Source organism: Nyctereutes procyonoides, unplaced genomic scaffold (assembly GCF_905146905.1).
Source record: "Nyctereutes procyonoides isolate TBG_1078 unplaced genomic scaffold, NYPRO_anot_genome, whole genome shotgun sequence".
Classification (NCBI taxonomy): domain Eukaryota; kingdom Metazoa; phylum Chordata; class Mammalia; order Carnivora; family Canidae; genus Nyctereutes; species Nyctereutes procyonoides.
In genome coordinates, this window is record NW_026575126.1 from 55,791,378 (window position 1) to 55,807,166 (window position 15,789).

At 54.2% G+C, this 15,789-nt stretch overlaps 1 protein-coding gene across 1 annotated transcript; it reads right to left on the reverse strand.

Annotated features, from left to right (window-relative positions):
- Positions 1-14: 14 nt before the first annotated feature.
- ERN2 (endoplasmic reticulum to nucleus signaling 2) lies at positions 15-14,732 on the reverse strand. Its single transcript, XM_055340691.1, has 22 exons — positions 14,652-14,732; positions 12,732-12,837; positions 12,358-12,391; positions 12,036-12,108; positions 11,772-11,844; positions 11,527-11,634; positions 11,142-11,243; positions 9,892-10,156; positions 7,758-7,836; positions 7,523-7,670; positions 7,294-7,415; positions 6,124-6,279; positions 5,692-5,863; positions 3,062-3,146; positions 2,725-2,914; positions 2,530-2,629; positions 2,217-2,419; positions 1,443-1,590; positions 1,227-1,354; positions 552-675; positions 402-469; positions 15-316 (listed from the first exon to the last, which is right to left on the reverse strand). Exons 1-22 carry the CDS (start codon positions 14,730-14,732, stop codon positions 104-106), a joined length of 2,778 nt encoding a protein of 925 aa, XP_055196666.1. The 3' UTR covers positions 15-103.
- Positions 14,733-15,789: the final 1,057 nt, after the last annotated feature.

Here is a 15,789-nt window from a genome sequence, read left to right on the forward strand (position 1 = left end):
CTGGCTTCTGGGCTCTGGACATGTCTTTGCTCCAGAAGCCCCAGGCTGCCAAGACTCTGCCAGTCTTTTCTGCCACTGAGGCCCAACCCCTTGTATAGCGGCCTCAGGTCCCGGCAGCTCCTGGGCTTGGCTCCTTGGCCCTGGAGGCTGGTGGGTAGTAGGGCAGGAAGAGGCTTTCAGAGGCACAGCTACTCATGGCACCGTACGTGTGCAGCAGCAGCCGCGGGAAGCGAGTTGTGAAGTACTGGACGAAACTGTCAGGGATGTGGCCTAGCGCCTGCCGTACCTCAGTCGGGAGCTCCCTGTAGTGGTGCTTCTGGAGGGAGGTAGAGCAGAGAGCCCCTGCTCAGCTGTGACCTGGCTGCCCCATAATCCGGGCCCGCTCAAACCCTAGAGCACACCTTGTTCCTCATAGCACGGAGCAGGTCTCGCACTGACGTTCCCTTATACGTCCGGAACCTTCTCAGATCTGTGGGAGGAAACTCCTTGGCAAAGCTGGCCCCACTCAATTTTCCTCAGTCTCCCAGACCCACTCTGAGCCTGGCCTCTACCTGTCTGCAGTGGTACGGAGATGTGCTTGTGCCAGTTGCACCGGACCACCGTGGAGCCTCCTGCCTCCAGCGCCATCACCAGGGCCCCTTGCTCGGACTCCTTCTCCAGCCAGTCGCTGACGTCCTAGGACCCCATAGAGTTCTTGAGCCTCATGACCAGTTTCAGAGGCCACAGGGCCTAGGAGTGCCCTATGACTTGGGGGGAGCAAAACAGCAAAATTTATTGCTTTAGGATAAGGATTGTTGCCCCTTGGGTACAGCTTCTCAGTGCCATGTCTCCCATGCCAGGTCTTCATCAACCTGTGAGGTGTAGGTACTGTTGCCCCTGTTTTACAGATGAGCAAACAGGCTCAGAGGCATAAAGTCCCTTGGTCAAGGTCACATGAGTGGGATCGGCTATCTGGGCACTGGTGTAGCATGAGTGATAACTAGGGTTGAATGGCCTGGGGTCTGTGTCACATAGGGGTGGGGGCAGGGGTGGAGGCTGGGGCTGGGAAGTCTGGTAGTGAGCAGATGAGTGCCAACATGGCAGTGTAGGCCCCAGCTTGGTTCAGAAAAGGATCTGGGCTTTCTGGAATAGGTGAACAAGTTCTCTAACCACTCTGGCTTCCCCTTATCATTCAGCACCCAGACTTGGGGACCTATCTGGGGCCATCCCCAAGATTTTCCTCTGACCTGGAAGAACTGGAGCTGCTTGGCTCTGCTCCAGAAGAAGGGGTGGGCAAGCACCTGGTGAGCGGAGGGGCGGGCCTGTGGCATGGGGCTCAGCATGGCCTCAACCAGGTTCCTGGCGACCACCTTGTCTGTAGGGGCAGATGGGAGCAATGGCTTCAGGCCCACCTGGCCCTATGCCATTTCCTCCCTTGTCTGCCAGGCCCAGTCCTGCCTCACCATGGGCCTCTTCCTCTAGGTGAGTCAGACTGGGAGTCCCTGCAAGGATGTTTGCCTGACGATAAAGACTCTCTCCAAACGGGTGGTTGCCACCAGAAAGCACGTAGTAGAACACACAGCCTGCAGAGAAGATGTCCACTGCGCTTGTCTGGGGGCCAGAGAGACCAACATAAGAAGGCAGTCCCCGCTTCCAGGAAGCCTGCCTGGTTCAATTCTCCCACGGGCTGAGACAGTAGTCACGGCTTTGGTTCAGACTAGAACTCCAGGACGCTTCCTGAGCACTATCTCCTTGACCTGAGGTCTCCTCCCCTCTGCAGCACTGAAAGGGGTCCATGATTTTCATCCAAACTCTTTGCTCCACTGAGCTGCTGGTGCACGTGTGCAAGCTGTATTCTTTGAGGCCTAGCAGGTAACGAGGGAGGGAGGCTGGCCAGGCGTGAGGGAATGAAGCGGCGGCGAAAACCCTTCTGTAGCTCAGGATTTCTTAACCCGGTTTCTATTGACATTTGGGGCTGGATTATTGCCACGGGGGTCTGTCTGCATTGTAGGATGTTTAGCAGCCTCCCGGGCCTCCACCCACCAGATGCCAGTTGCCAGCCGCGATTCCCCTGCCAGGTATGACAACCAAGAATGTCTATAGACAGTGCCCAGTGTCCCCTGGGTGACAGCCACTGCTCTAGGTAAGAAGGGATGAACCACGCCACTCTACAGATGAAGAGACAGGCTTGGCCACAGCAGGAGGGGCACGGGGCCAGGGCTGGGGCTGTGACTCACGGGACTGTCGGAGGGCTGGAGCTGTAGGAGCTCCGGGGCCATCCAGCCCTCCGTGCCGGGGATGCCCGAGCGGAGGCTGAAGCTGCAGCGGCCAGCTGGCAGCTTCTTGCAGAGGCCGAAGTCCGAGAGCACCACCCTGCCTCGGCCGTCAGGCCCGTCAGGCCCGGCGATGAGGACGTTGGCCGGCTTCAGGTCCCGGTGCACTGGGAGCAGAGCAGGGCTGAGTGGGGCGGTGGGGGCGGGGCCAAGGCCGGCGGGGGCGGGGCCTGGGCGGGGCCGCGCGGAGGGTGGGCGGGGCGGCGGCAGGGCCTACCTATGTGGAGGGAATGCAGGTGGGACAGGCCGGACATCAGCTGCTGCAGCACCGTCACCGGCTCCAGGCCCCAGCGCTCCAGCTCTGGGTTTTCCACGTACTGTAGAGGCGGGGGACAGAGCGTCACTGTGCAACCTGGGACCCCGCCACCCCCCACCCCCTACCCCCCCACCGCCCCTCTGAGTCCTGGCTCACCTCCTGCAAAGAGGCTTGGCAGAGCTCCAGGGCGATGTAGTGGAACTGGGGTCCCCGCTCCGTACAAAAGTAGCGGAGCACATTGGGGTGCCTGTCCGACTCCTGCAGCAGCTGGACCTCCCTCCGGACCAGGCCGAAGCATTCACGGAGCAGCCGCTTGACAGCCACTGCCCGCCCCTCCAGCTGGCCCCTGGGAGGTTCCGAGAAGGAAGACAAGGAAGAGGCTCCCTCCTGCACCCACCTCCGGGAGCCTTTGGAAGAATGGCCCTCCGAAGGACGGTGGCGCAGAGTGCCCTGAGCGCCCCCTCTCCAGCCGGGCTCCTAGCTACCTACTCACCGGAAGACGAACGTCCCGCCTGCCCCGCGGCCCAGCACGTCCTTGGGGTTGAAGGAAATCTTGCCCACCACGGTGAGCCGCTCAGCTGAAGGGAGAGGACGGGGCATGGTCTTGGGGAGGCTCTGCTCAGTCCACACCCTCCCGCCCCCTAGACCTTTCTCTGGACTCCCAGCCACCCACGCCCAGCCTGGGGCTGCCACTTCGTGAGTTCTTGGCAAATTACTTAACCCCCGTGCCCTCGGTTTTCTCATCTGTAAAGTGGGACTCGTGTTGATGATCCCACGTGGTGACTGTGGATTAAATGAATGAGTGGGGGGAGAGCTGCTAGATTAACTTCCTTGTCACTCTCCCTCTTCTGGTATTTTCTGCCCAGATTTCTTTATTTCCTCTGCCACTCTCCCCACCTCCACGAGTTTTAAAGAAACTCTTTTCATTGAGGAATTAGCTTCAGACAGGAAGGTGGGCTTGGCAGCTGGCAGCCTGGTGAGGGTGAGTGCAGTCCCCAGAAAGATTGCCATGGGGGTGGGGTTGGAGGGGGCAGCACTGGGCATTTGCAAAGCTGTCCCAGAGTTAGTTCTAGGGTAGCAGGGACCCCCCGGAATGCCTTGGTTTCCTGTTAAAAAGGATGGGGTTGGCTCAGGTGGGCCAAGGTCTGTAGACTTGGACAATTACTGCTCTTCCCTTTGGGTAGCTTGGGAGACACCTCTCACAATGAATGCCCCAGGCATGTCTGGCCAGGCTATGTGCCCTGCTCAGCTCCAAGGGACACCATTCATAGAGCTCAAAGTACATGGCACCCCAGAATTGTGCAGTACAGGTCCTGAGAACACTCTACTCAGGAAGAGCTGCCCACTTGAGTCTCTGCAATTAGCGCTGGGAAAAGCAAATGAAAATTAGCATCAGGATCCGTGAGGAAAGTACCAAGCTGTCCCTCAGTATTGCTCCGGATTATTTTAGTAAAAATTCCCTCTCAAAAAAAAAAAAAAAATTCCCTCTCATCTGTCAGCAAGATGCAGGAAGTAACCTAGATTTCTGTACCCTGGCCTCCAGAGAATGGCTGGGCTCAGGGCCTGGAAGCTTAGGGAGGAGTGGGCCTGTTTCTGGCAGCTTGGAAGGCAAGGACAGAGTTGCTGGGGTCTGGCAGTGAGAGGTGAGTGTGGACTCAGGTGGCAAGGAGTGAATGAAAGGCAACGGCAAGAAAACCCACAGAGTGCTTTGATGAGAGCCATTCTGGGAAAAGATTCAGCTTGAGTCTGACCCCCAAGAGATAAGCATTTCAGAATGCAGTGGGTATTATATGGACCCACTCAGAGACAGTAAAGTGACAAGAACTGCAACACCTCAGGGCTCAGGCCCATTCTCAGGTATGCTTCGAAAAGAGCCAGCCCCTCGGGAAGGGGATTCACAGAGTGAATACAGGCATGAATGCTGGAAGCAGCATGGAAGCATCAGACCAAGCATGGGTCGACTTCGCCTGAGCTCAGGGCACAGCAGCATGGCTCCAAGGCCTGAGGCAGTGGTCTGACCAGTGACCAGGAGGTGCCAGCAGTAGTTCCTGCAAAGGGCTCAAGGCCAGTCCATCCCAGAGCCAAAGAAGCAGGAGTAGCCTGGACTAAGCAATAAAGCATGGGAAAGCCCCCCTGCAGACACCAGGGGAAGCTTTAAAGGGCTAGTTTATAGGGTCTAATTGACAAGAGAAATCTTTTTAAATGTTATTTATATCAAAAAATGTTATTTACTTCTGTGACAGAGAGCAAGAGAGCACAAGCAGGGGAAATAGCAGAGGGAGAGGAGAAGAAGGCTCCCTGTTGAGCAGAGAGCCTAATGCAGGGCTCCATCCCAGGACCCCGGGATCATGACCTGAGCCAAAGGCAGATGCTTAATAATTGAGCCACCCAGACACCCCAACAAGAGAAATATTTAAAAAGTCCTGGGCAGCCCAGGTGGCTCAGCGGTTTAGCGCTGTCTTCAGCCCAGGGCCTGATCCTGGAGACCCAGGATCGAGTCCCACATCGGACTCCCTGTGTGGAGCCTGCTTCTCCCTCTGTCTGTGCCTCTGCCTCTCTCTCTCTCTCTCTCTCTCTCTCTGTGTGTGTGTGTGTGTCTCACATGAATGAATGGATAAAATCTTTAAAATAAAAAAATGAAAAGTCCTAAAGAGAGGGGGTAAAAAAACCAAAATGAGACCTAGGTAACTTACTAGTACTGTTACTGAATATGTTAAACTAACACAAATAGTATTAACGTCACTCAAGACTGATTTAATAATAATGATTCTGGTATGATTCTCTCATAATGAGGTGATACAATGAGGTGGGTGTTATTCCCATTTGACAGATGAGAAAACCGAAGCTCAGAGGAAGATAGCAACCTGTCAAACTGAACAGCTGGTGGAGTTAGATCTATACTCAGTTCTATCTGCATCCAAGAGTCCTTGAGAGTAATGACAAATAATGATGGCAGACATTTCTAGAGTGCTTAACTACATAGGAGGCTGTAAGTCCTCTCTTATTAACTCAGGCTTAATCACTGGACTATAGTGGCTTCTAATAAACCTGAACTTTGAAACTAAACCTGCCCCCTCTTTTCTCTTTCCCTGACTCTGCCCTTTCCTGTTCATTCAAGCTCACCGTCTGGGTCTTCAACTGCCTGGGCTTGCTCTGGGGAATTTGGAAGGCTCTTCTGGCCCTGTGAGGTGGCCCCTGATGGCAGGGGCTGAGCATTGTGTGAGATGTGAGGAGGATCTGCGGGTGCCAGGAGGGTCTGCTGAGGGTGTTGCTTCTTCACCAGTTGCTGCTGTTGCTGAAATACAGGGCCAAAGAGGGCTCAGCCCTGGCTAGGTCTGCCCCATGAGGGACCCAGTAGTGGTGCCTGAGACAGCCTCACACTGGACCATTAACCTACAGAACACAGTAGCAGGGGCTCAGGGAGCTGCTGGAAGGTAGGGAGCAGAATCGGAGCTGGGTGAGGGAGAGAACTGCTGAGAGGTCTTGGAGAGGACAAGCAGAGCTCCCCCAAGGAAGACCCTAAGATGGACCTGAGCTCAGGGGCGATAGGCTTACCTGCCTCATTAGGAAGATGATCCACCCTCCCAGAAGGACAGCAGTGAGGCTAGCTGCCAGCAGGTCTTGAGGTCCCAGCCCTGGATACAAGTCTGGGGTTTTCTCTTCAGGATGCGGCTCCAGGTTCCAAGGTTTCTCACGGCTCAGGCTCCGGAGCTGAGGACAAAGGAACTTTCACTCTTAGAACACTGTGGAACCCCTAACCCTTCTCCATCACCAGTACAGGGCGGCTGGGCTTAGCTAAAGGGGCAGTGCGTGATTAGTCTACGTGGTGGGAAACCCGGTGCTCTCCGTGGTGCTGAAACATCATGGTGTCGCAGGAGTGTGGTCTTCAAACCTAGCTGATGATCAACATCTCCTGAGAGGGGCATCACTAAAATACAGATACTCTTGGGAAATCTCCAAATTCAGATATCCGGGCAGGCTGGGTGGCTCAGCGGTTTAGTGCTGCCTTTGCCCAGGGCTTGATCATGGAGACCCAGGATCGAGTCCCACGTCAGGGTCCCTGCTTGGAGCCTGCTTCTCCCTCTGCCTGTGTCTCTGCCTCTCTCTCTCTCTGTGTCTCTCATGAATAAATAAATAAAATCTTTAAGAAAAAAAAATTCAGATATCCATCTCCAGTTCAGTGGGGCCTGAGTGGGCTCCCAGGAGACACTGATGAACAATCAGGTTTGAAAATTACTGCTCCAGGTCATGGCTTGTATTCTCTCTCTCTCTCTCTCTCTCTCTCTCTCTCTCTCTCTCTCTCAAGATTTACTTATTTGAGAGAAAAAAAGAGACAGAGGGAGAGGTGGTCATGGCTGTTCTAACCTTGAGTCACTAGGTCACTAGCGATTCTTTCCCAATCCTCTCCTAGGAAAGCATGCTTTTTTAGTTTTTCTGTTTACATTTTCTCATTTGATAAGTACTTTATAATTTTTACACTGAAGAAGAATTAAAACTGTGATTCCTATTTCACAATTTAGATAACCAATATCCTTTGACACTTCTGTTTCTGGCAATCACAACATATACATATGTTTTTCCTCCAGAAAATTGTGTGACATCAATTGACCCACCCTCAGATGTTACTCCTAGAAGCCTGAGTGAAAGGTCCAACAGCTGCCCTCCCAACCTGCCAAGTCTCCCCACTTCCCCAATTCCCATGCCCTCTGCCCTTCTAGTACTGACCTCTGGGAAGAGGGCTGGGGCCTGTGTGCTCTCTGAGAGTCTGTTCTCAGCAGTCTCACTCCTTGGGGTGGGATGCACTCTTAGCATGGTGGTGTGCAGGACTGGGGGTGGCTCATGGTGTCCTAAGAGGCAGAGCAAAAGTCAGCTGGCTGAAGATGACCTCAGCCTGTCACTCAGAAGTTGGGCTCATAGGTCCTTCATCTTCAAATTTGAGCCAGAAGAATCTCACCAATGAGCAGCCACTGGCTAGGGAGGGTCACACTGCCTGAGGGGTATTTAACAGCAGTACTAGGTGAGCCCTCTCGTTCTCCTGAGACTTGGAGTGTCACTTCTTCTGTGGTGGGGCCATCCATGGGGGCCAGGGTCAGTCCACGAGGCTATGGCAAAAGATAGAGAGTCATGAGTGAAGGAGCTCCTCTTCTGCCCCGTCCCTTCTTTCCAGCCCCTCAGAGACCCCTTCTCACCACTAAGGCCACCCCTGTGTGAACGAGTGCTTTAGAAACATAGAAGCCAGTCTCATCTTTCCCCACATACAGTGTCATCCTAGTGAGGGAGAAGAAAAAAGGGGAGAAGGATGAGTGATGGTGGTGGGTAGTTTCAGTTACCACTGTACCCATGTCTTTGTATGGTCCCCTCCCACATTGACTCTGGGCTTAGCCACCTGACTTGCTTTGGACAATGAAACAATAGAAAATGTGATGCAAGCAAAAGCTTGAGAAGTGTTCATGCACTGGAACTTGTCTTTTCATGTTGTTCTCACAAGACCACCATGTGAGGAAAGCCTGGCTAGTCGGCTGGGACATGAGAGACATCATTTGACATCCCCTAGGCCAAATAGTCCACCAACTATGATATAGTGGAGAGAGGTCATCCTAAACTATCCAGGCTCAGCCAAGCCACCGGATTGCCCAGATGAGAAAACCACCCAGCTGACCCACAGAATCCTGAAAAAAAAAAATTAAGTAGTCATTGTTTTTAAGCTCTGTGTTTTGGGAGTGCTTTGTTATGCAGCAAAAGCTAGGTGATACAAACTCTATAGTCAAGATTTTTAAAGATTTTTATTTATTTAGTCATGAGAGACACAGAGAGGCACAGGAAGAGGGAGAAGCAGGCTCCATGCAGGTAGCCTGGTGTGGGACTAGATCCCAGTTCTCCAGGATCACACCCTGGGCTGAAGGCGGCGCTAAACCACTGAGCCACCCCAACTGCCCTGTAGTCAAGATTTCTAAATCTATGTCTAGCCCAGACCTCTTTCAAGAGCTCAAAAAATTTTTTAAAAGATTTTATTTATTCATGAGAGAGAGGCAGAGACACAGGCAGAGGGAGAAGCAGGCTCCACGCAGGGAGCCCAACATGGGACTCCATCCTGGGTCTCCAGGATCAGGCCCTGGGCTGAAGGTGGTGCTAAACCACTGAGCCACTTGGGCTGCCCTAGAGCTCGATTTTCTAAACCTGAACTTGTCACTTCATTCCTTAGCTCTTTCTCCTCTAGTGTTCCCTATCTCTGAGAACAACTGCACCCATGTGCTTCTAGAAACCTGCACAATGACCCTTGACTCCTTGCCCACAATTACCAAACTCTTCTGATCACCAAATTCTTATTGTTTTCCCCTCTTCAAATCTCTTACTTTCTACTTATTTCCATTTCTAGTGTTTCCACCCTACTCCAGAAGGTCTTTATCTCATGCCTGAATTAATGCAATATTCTATGCACGGGCACTTCCTAGCTACACCACTCTGATATTCTCCACACTCCAGCCAGAGTTGTCTTTCTAAAATGCAAAGATGATCAAATCACTTCTTTACTTAAAACCTTCCCACGACTTTTCCTTAGCTTCAGGAGAAAATGTCCAAACCATTTAAAGTATCCTGCAAGATCCCTGCTATACACCCTCAGACCTTATTCCCTGTTCAGATCTATGGTCTAGCTTTATTTAATTTATGTTCCCTGACTGCCATGCTTGCTTGCTCTCTCTCTTGCTTCCTGTTCATCCTTCAGGTTTCAATTTATGTCCTGGAGAAAAGGACATGTAAATTGAAACCTTATCATCTGATGTTATAATTGCCCTCTTCCACACTTGTCTCCCCCACTAGACTCAGATTTCTGTAGGTAGGAAACACTGGCTGTCTAATTGTACTTCCAGAGCCTAACAAGTGACTGGTACACAGTAAGTAATCAATATTTGTGCAATGAATTGAATGAATGGATAATCCCTGATTTTCCCAGTCTGTCTCCTTGTTCCCTAAAATGGGGACTCTAGGGCATTCATTCCTATAAGGGTGAGAGTTAGTCTTTAAGAATCAATAAAGCACAGCACCTACCAAGCAGAGCAAGCTCCATCCGTACACTGGAGTGGAGACCCAGAGGCCCCCTGTAGGCCATATTTTACCCTAGAATTGCTGAATAGCAGGGCTATCCAGAAGGTCCTGGGGGCACTGTGGGGGGTGGGGGTGCTGGGCACTGGTTATTTGCCAATCAGTTTAGTAAACAACCAGTTTGAAATATTCTGGCCTGGGTCCAGCTATATTGGTGTGTCATGTTTGAACATCACATCTGCGCAAAGGGCTCCTCCCCAGTCCCCAGGGATGGGTACTTACAGAAGTTGAGTGTCCAAGGCAGAGAAGACAGTAGCCGTGTGCTGGGGGCCTGAGGCAGGCAGTCGGATGTGGCCCCAGCGGAGGGCGAGGAAATGCAGGGTGTCCCGAGCCAGCGTGAGATGGGGTAGCTGGCGCAGGCTGTCCTGGTGCCAGGCATAGATTCCCATCACCGGCATGCCCAAGTCCTGTGTCCACAGCACTGCCCCACTTCCTGGGTCCACGGTGAGCAGCAGGCCCATCCCACAGGATGTCAGGTGGCTCATATCTGCCAAGAAAGATGTCTGGGAAGATGTGGTCAAAGAGCTCTGACCTGAGGCCTCTCATAGCATCTTGGGGTGGTGGTGGGAAGTTGCGCTGAAGGTAGGCCACTGGGGGGGGGCACTCAGGTGTGTGTGGGTCAAGTGAGATCCCCTGGAGGGTGCTGAGGACATGGGAAGTTCAGTCAGAGTGCGCCAGGTCACTTTGATCTGTCAGGGGGTCAGTCAGGGTCAACTGGGGAGCTGTGTAGGATGTGGGGTTCAGTCAGGGTCATCCAAAGGTGACTTAGGTGTGTGAGTCAGTCCAGATGGCTTGAGAGAGGTCACTTGGGATGTGGGGTAGTCAGTGATGGTCTCATTGATGTCACTCAGGAGAGGTCAACCAGGGGCAGCCTGGAGGCCTGTGGGTCACTTGGGAGTCATTTAGAGTGTGAATGGGATTAGTCAGGGGCCCCAGGGGTGTCAGTTGTGATGTGTCAGGGTTACTTGCATGGATTCTTTTTTTTTTTTTTTTTTTTTACTTGCATGGATTCTTATGCAAAATGATGAAGTCAGCGTATGAGGGGTGGCTAAGGGGCACCTGTAGGGTCATTCAGGTAGTTGGGTAGGTCATAATACCAAGGGGGTGGTCAGAATTACCTGGGGGAGGTTAATCTGGGGGGAGGTCACTTAGGGTTATCTCCCAGGGGTCATTCAACTTTGGAGGTCAGTTAGGACATGTGACAACTCATCAGAGTGTTCGAGGGTTGCCTGTGGTCACTTGGGACAAGGGGGCCACCCAAATGGCTCAGCTTATTTGGAATACAGAAGGTCCCCTGTTAAGGACTGCTTGGGGTATGGGAGGGTCAGGCTGGGTGATGAGGGAGTCACTTAGGGTTGTCACCAAGGGTGTGTCACTCAGAATGTGGAGGGGCTTGGTCTTGGGTGCCACCCAGGGTTCCCTGAGTTGGAGAGCTTGCTCCAAGGCTGGAGCCAGAGAAAGGAGGCACTCACACTTCCCGGGCAAGCTGTCCATGGGGGCTGCTGAGTAGCGGCGGTAGGTGATGTTCCAGCGCAGAGCCGGGGCCCTGGGGTCGTGCATGGTGACCGTGAACTCTGCCAATGCCCAGAAGCAGGGTTACCAGGAATGCCCAGGTGATACTCCTCCCATTTCCTCCGCAGGGGCTGTCACTGTGCACCCGTCCTAGAGCCCAGAGTCTGTGAGTTTCACAGTCTGGGTCACTGCTGTACCCTCGGCTCCTTGCTTCGTACTCAGGGCAAGGTGTGTTGACTGACAGATTGGCCTGGATTCAGCTTGGAAAGCAATCCCCAGGCCTGGACAGCACAAAAGAGGGGGCTGGCTGCCCACAGCTTGGGGAGCAGCTGGGGCCTGACTCACGTGTTCGGCCAATGTAGAGGCGGGGGGTAGGGGGACCCTCTGTGGTCAGTGTCATCTGTGTCTTTCCTGACTCTGGGTCCACCACAAACCAGGCATCCTGCTTCCGGCCTGTGGAGGTGGAAAGTGTGCCAGCCCTCAAGATGGCCCGGGGCAGGGTGTGCAGCCTGCTGTCCTGTGCCCAGCTGACAAGGTCCTTGTCCCTGGCAGACCTGGACCCCACCCACAGGCTGGAGAGAGGCACTTACCCGTGTAGAAGACGCCATCAGAGCTGCGACACGGGGAGGCGTGAACCAGCTCCGGGATGGTAAATGGTAGCTTCTGAGAAGGAACATTTCCAGGAAGGAGTAAGAGCAGAAGAACATGGACAACCCACTCATGAGGCACAATTATTAATCATTTTCATTTTCCAGAGAGGGTAAGTGACTTGACTGTGGTCACACAGCCCCCTCCGTGCTCTGGCTAACAGAAGCCCAGGCCCTCTCCCATCCCAAACATTGTAGGAAACACACCATTAATCCCTGTTGTTTCTGGGTCCCCAAGACGTACAGACTGCCATCAGCTGGGTCTGAGAGAAAGGCTGTCCTGTGGGGCAGAGGGGAACAGGGGAGGGTTAGGCACATGCTCCCTGGTTTCATGGTGACCCTGTGTCCCTCTGTCTTCCCCACTATTAGGAGCCCACCCTTGCGGGAGGCATCACAAAGCTCCAGAAACAAATCTCTTCCCTTGCTTCCAACATGCCCCTGCCCCCCATCCCACCAAACTCCCTCCAGACAACTGCAGCTTCCCCATCTCCCAGATGCCCCCTCCTTCAAAGACCACAGGTCCACTTACTCGGTGACGTACATTGGCCCTTGGATGATGGGATCTGTGGGTACAGGGACACGGAGCATGAGTCACCTCCTCCAGACTCCCCGCTGATAAGCATAGCTCCTATTCATTGTGTGTGTACTGGGTGCCAGACACCGAGCCAAATATTTGACATTCATGTAATGTAATCCTCCCAAGAACTCTGTGAAGTAGGGTCATTACCTTTGGCCCCATTTTAGAGCTGAGGACTCAGAGTCCTCAGAGAGGTGACTCAGAGACTCAGAGAGGTGAAGTGAATGTCCCAAGGCCACACAGCTGAGAAGTGTGCAGATGTGCTGCACTGGGTTCTACCCCAGGCTCATTTCTCCTCTGCCATGGGACTGCCGCCCCTTGCTCACCATCCTTCAGCGTCCACTTCAAGTCCCCTGTCTGCTTGTTCAGTGCATGGAGACTTCCATCCAGGGTGGACACTAGCAGGAGGCTCTCTGGCCTGAGGGTCTGGACCTGAAGTGGGAAACAAAGTCAGCTCCTCTGAGGAACCTGGGTCCATCCCTTGTCCACACTCCATGCAGGGCTACCTGTGACTCCCCTTCTCAAAGAAGGGGACAGACAAAGAAGGAAGCATGATTGGGGAAGCTGCTGACTCCCTCCAACCCCGTTGATCTCCTTGGCCCTAGACAGGAGTTACAGCAGGAGCTGGGGGACCCAGCCCCCATGGTGTCTAAAGTCTCTCCTCGGGATGCCTGGGTGGCTCAGTGGGTGAGCGTCTGCCTTTGGCTCAGGTCATGATCTGGGGATCCTGGGATCGAGTCCCACATCGGGCTCCCCTCAGATGCCTCTCTGCATCTCCCATGAATAAATAAATAAAATCTTAAAAAAAAAATAACAAAGTCCCTTCCCTACCCTTCAATTCTTTCTGGTTTTCTAAAGAAGACAGAGGACCTTTACAAATGGACTTCACAGCCTCCCTGTGAGGTGGGTGCTATTGTTTCCAGGATGTACAGATGAGGGAGAGAGACTAAGGTCACACAGCTTAGGTCATTAGCCTAAAACCAAGCAGAAGAGGTACCTGAACCACCATGTCTCTGATTCCAGTGCCTGGTCTCTTACTCGTTTGCCACCCTGTCCGGCTGTCTTGGGATGACCCCTTCTGCCTCCCCACACCAGCCCAGCTGCTTTTGGTGCCAGGCTCCAGGGGTCCTCTGGACCAAGACTCTGGGTGGCCAGGGGAGGGAGGGAGGGCTGGAGCTGTTCTTTTGTCTAGCCCCTACTGGGCTAACTCACCTGCGCTAGCCCCTCCTTGAGCAAACAGGGTGAGGCTGAGTGCCCAGCAGGAACCCTAACATCCGGGTTCAGGACCACACCCCTGCAAAAGCCACATCCTGCTTCAGGACCCTCAGGTTTGGAGCTGAGCCAATGGTCTTGGTGGCGAGTCGGAAAACTGCCTCCTAGCCCCTCTCTTTTCGCAGCCTGCTTTGTGGTCTGAGAAGAAGCTGCAGGCTGGTTGGCCACAGTTGAAGTAGCTTGACCATCATCACGTCTACAAATTTGTTTTCAATTCACTCATTTTTAACATTGGATATATTTCAATTTTTAAAAAATCTAGATTTCTAATTTCTCTCATTTCTACTTTTTCTAATTTTTCTGGAAACACACCTGCTCTGGCCACCCTGGGCTCTCAGTCCTACTTGGCAGCCATGGGTGAACCCAGAACTGGATGCACCGCAGGGGGATGGCATGAACAGCCAACACTCCATGGTCCCATTAGCTGTTCTGGGGGCTCCAGGCTGGAATGAGTGGATTCCAGTCTGGGCGCCTTTGCCTTCTCCCTGCATTTCTGTAAAACTGGACTCTTACCTCCTGGCAGGGCTGGACGGGATCCCCCACACCTTCTCCTTATTTATCCCAGAGGTTCTGAACCCAGGGTCCAGTTGTGGGCAAGGGAGACTGGCTGTGAACCGCCTGAATTTGTAAAACTGGGTGTGGGGGTTCATTTCTCCACAGAGGATTAAGTTGACCTTTGTCACAGCAGGGGATCCCAGGACTTTTAGGATGCCAGGTCCCCCAGCCCAGGCTGTTCTGCACCTGCACCCCCGCGCTGCAGGAGGGGGCGGCTGTTCCGTGCCTGTCCAGCTGGCACAGCTCTCCAGCTAGGTCATCGTGGGGCAACGGGCAACGCCCCCCCCCCGCACCCGCCCGCAAAGCTAGGAAGCTTTTCCTGGCCAGGGTCCGACTTGGGACCCCTTGGAGCCAGAAGAGGGCAAGGCGCTCCCCCCTGCCCCGACCTTGGCAGGCCCTGCGGCCGCCCCACTTCTCACCTGTGGCCCCGGCGTCCGGAGCAGCGCCGCGAGCTGCAGCAGGAGCCCGAGGCGCAGCGGGGGCCACGGGCCGCACCCCATGGCCGGTCCCTCGGCGCCTCCAGGGGACAGCAGGGCCCCCAGCCTGGCCCGCAGGAGACTCCGCCCCCGGGCTGGGCCACTTGGGTCCGCAGAGGCCGGAGCACACCTCAGCCGGTGTCCCCCTCCCTCCCCCCCGCCCTTCGCATCACACCGACCCCCCCCCCACCCCGGCTCCCCCCCTCCCCCCGGCCCCCCGCTGGAGAGAGCGCGGGGAGGTCAGCGCAGGCCACTCAGGCAGCCGGTCCCGTGCCAAATAGTCCACCGAGCGCCCCGCCTCCGTCACCCTGAGCTCGGTCAGTGGTCCCAGCACCACGGATGGCAAAACGGGCCGGTGGTTGGGATTCCAGTTCAGACGTCTGCCCTCAAGGCTTGCGGCCGGGCCTGTGCTGGGGGCCTCTGCGCCCAGACGCGGGGGAGCATGGATGAACCGATTGTTCATTCAATAAATATTTACCTATTACGCAGCCTGGGAGGCAGGAGAGATAAGGTACCGGTCTTTGCAGAACTTAAAGCCTCCCGAGCCTTAGACACCATCAGTAGGGCATCCAAGCGCTCCCTGCTCCGGTGGTTCCAGTCCTTGTGGCCGCAGACCTCCCAGATGGGGTTCAGGGATGGCCTGCCGGGGTCCCATTAGCTGTCAGTATTTGGGCTCATTCCTTTCTCGTTCTTCCTTGTGTAAAAATCACTGCTGATCTGAGGATCATTCAGCTTGGCTCTGCCACCCTCTCTGTCATCCTTGGCCTTCCTGGTCATTGCCCCCACAGTCACTGAAGAGTTTGCTAGCGGGTCCGCAGCCTCCATCTCCACCCCAAATATGCCACTATCACTGGTGTATTCAGTATCACCTTCTCCCTCACACAGCCCTTGACCCATGCTGTGGTCAGCTCTCCATTCCCTAGTAACCCCAACTAAATCTTGCCAGGTGGGCACCCGCATCCCTCTGCTGCTCCAAGGATGGGTTACTGAGTGCTCACAGAATTGCCCTTGGCTGAATGAAGCATCCTGTGCCCTCCTGCCCAGGACTGACTGACAGGAGGGAACCATAGACTGGCCCCTT

Bases quoted from the DNA above. Each gene is read 5' to 3' on its own strand.
- ERN2 (XM_055340691.1), bottom strand. From the start codon at position 14,732: ATGGGGTGCGGCCCGTGGCCCCCGCTGCGCCTCGGGCTCCTGCTGCAG. The intron at 10,157-11,141 runs GTGAGTGCCTCC...CTTTCTTGGCAG, and splicing joins GGACAGCTTGCCCGGGAAGT to ATATGAGCCACCTGACATCC. The intron at 5,864-6,123 runs GTAAGCCTATCG...CCTGTATTTCAG, and splicing joins TCATCTTCCTAATGAGGCAG to CAACAGCAGCAACTGGTGAA.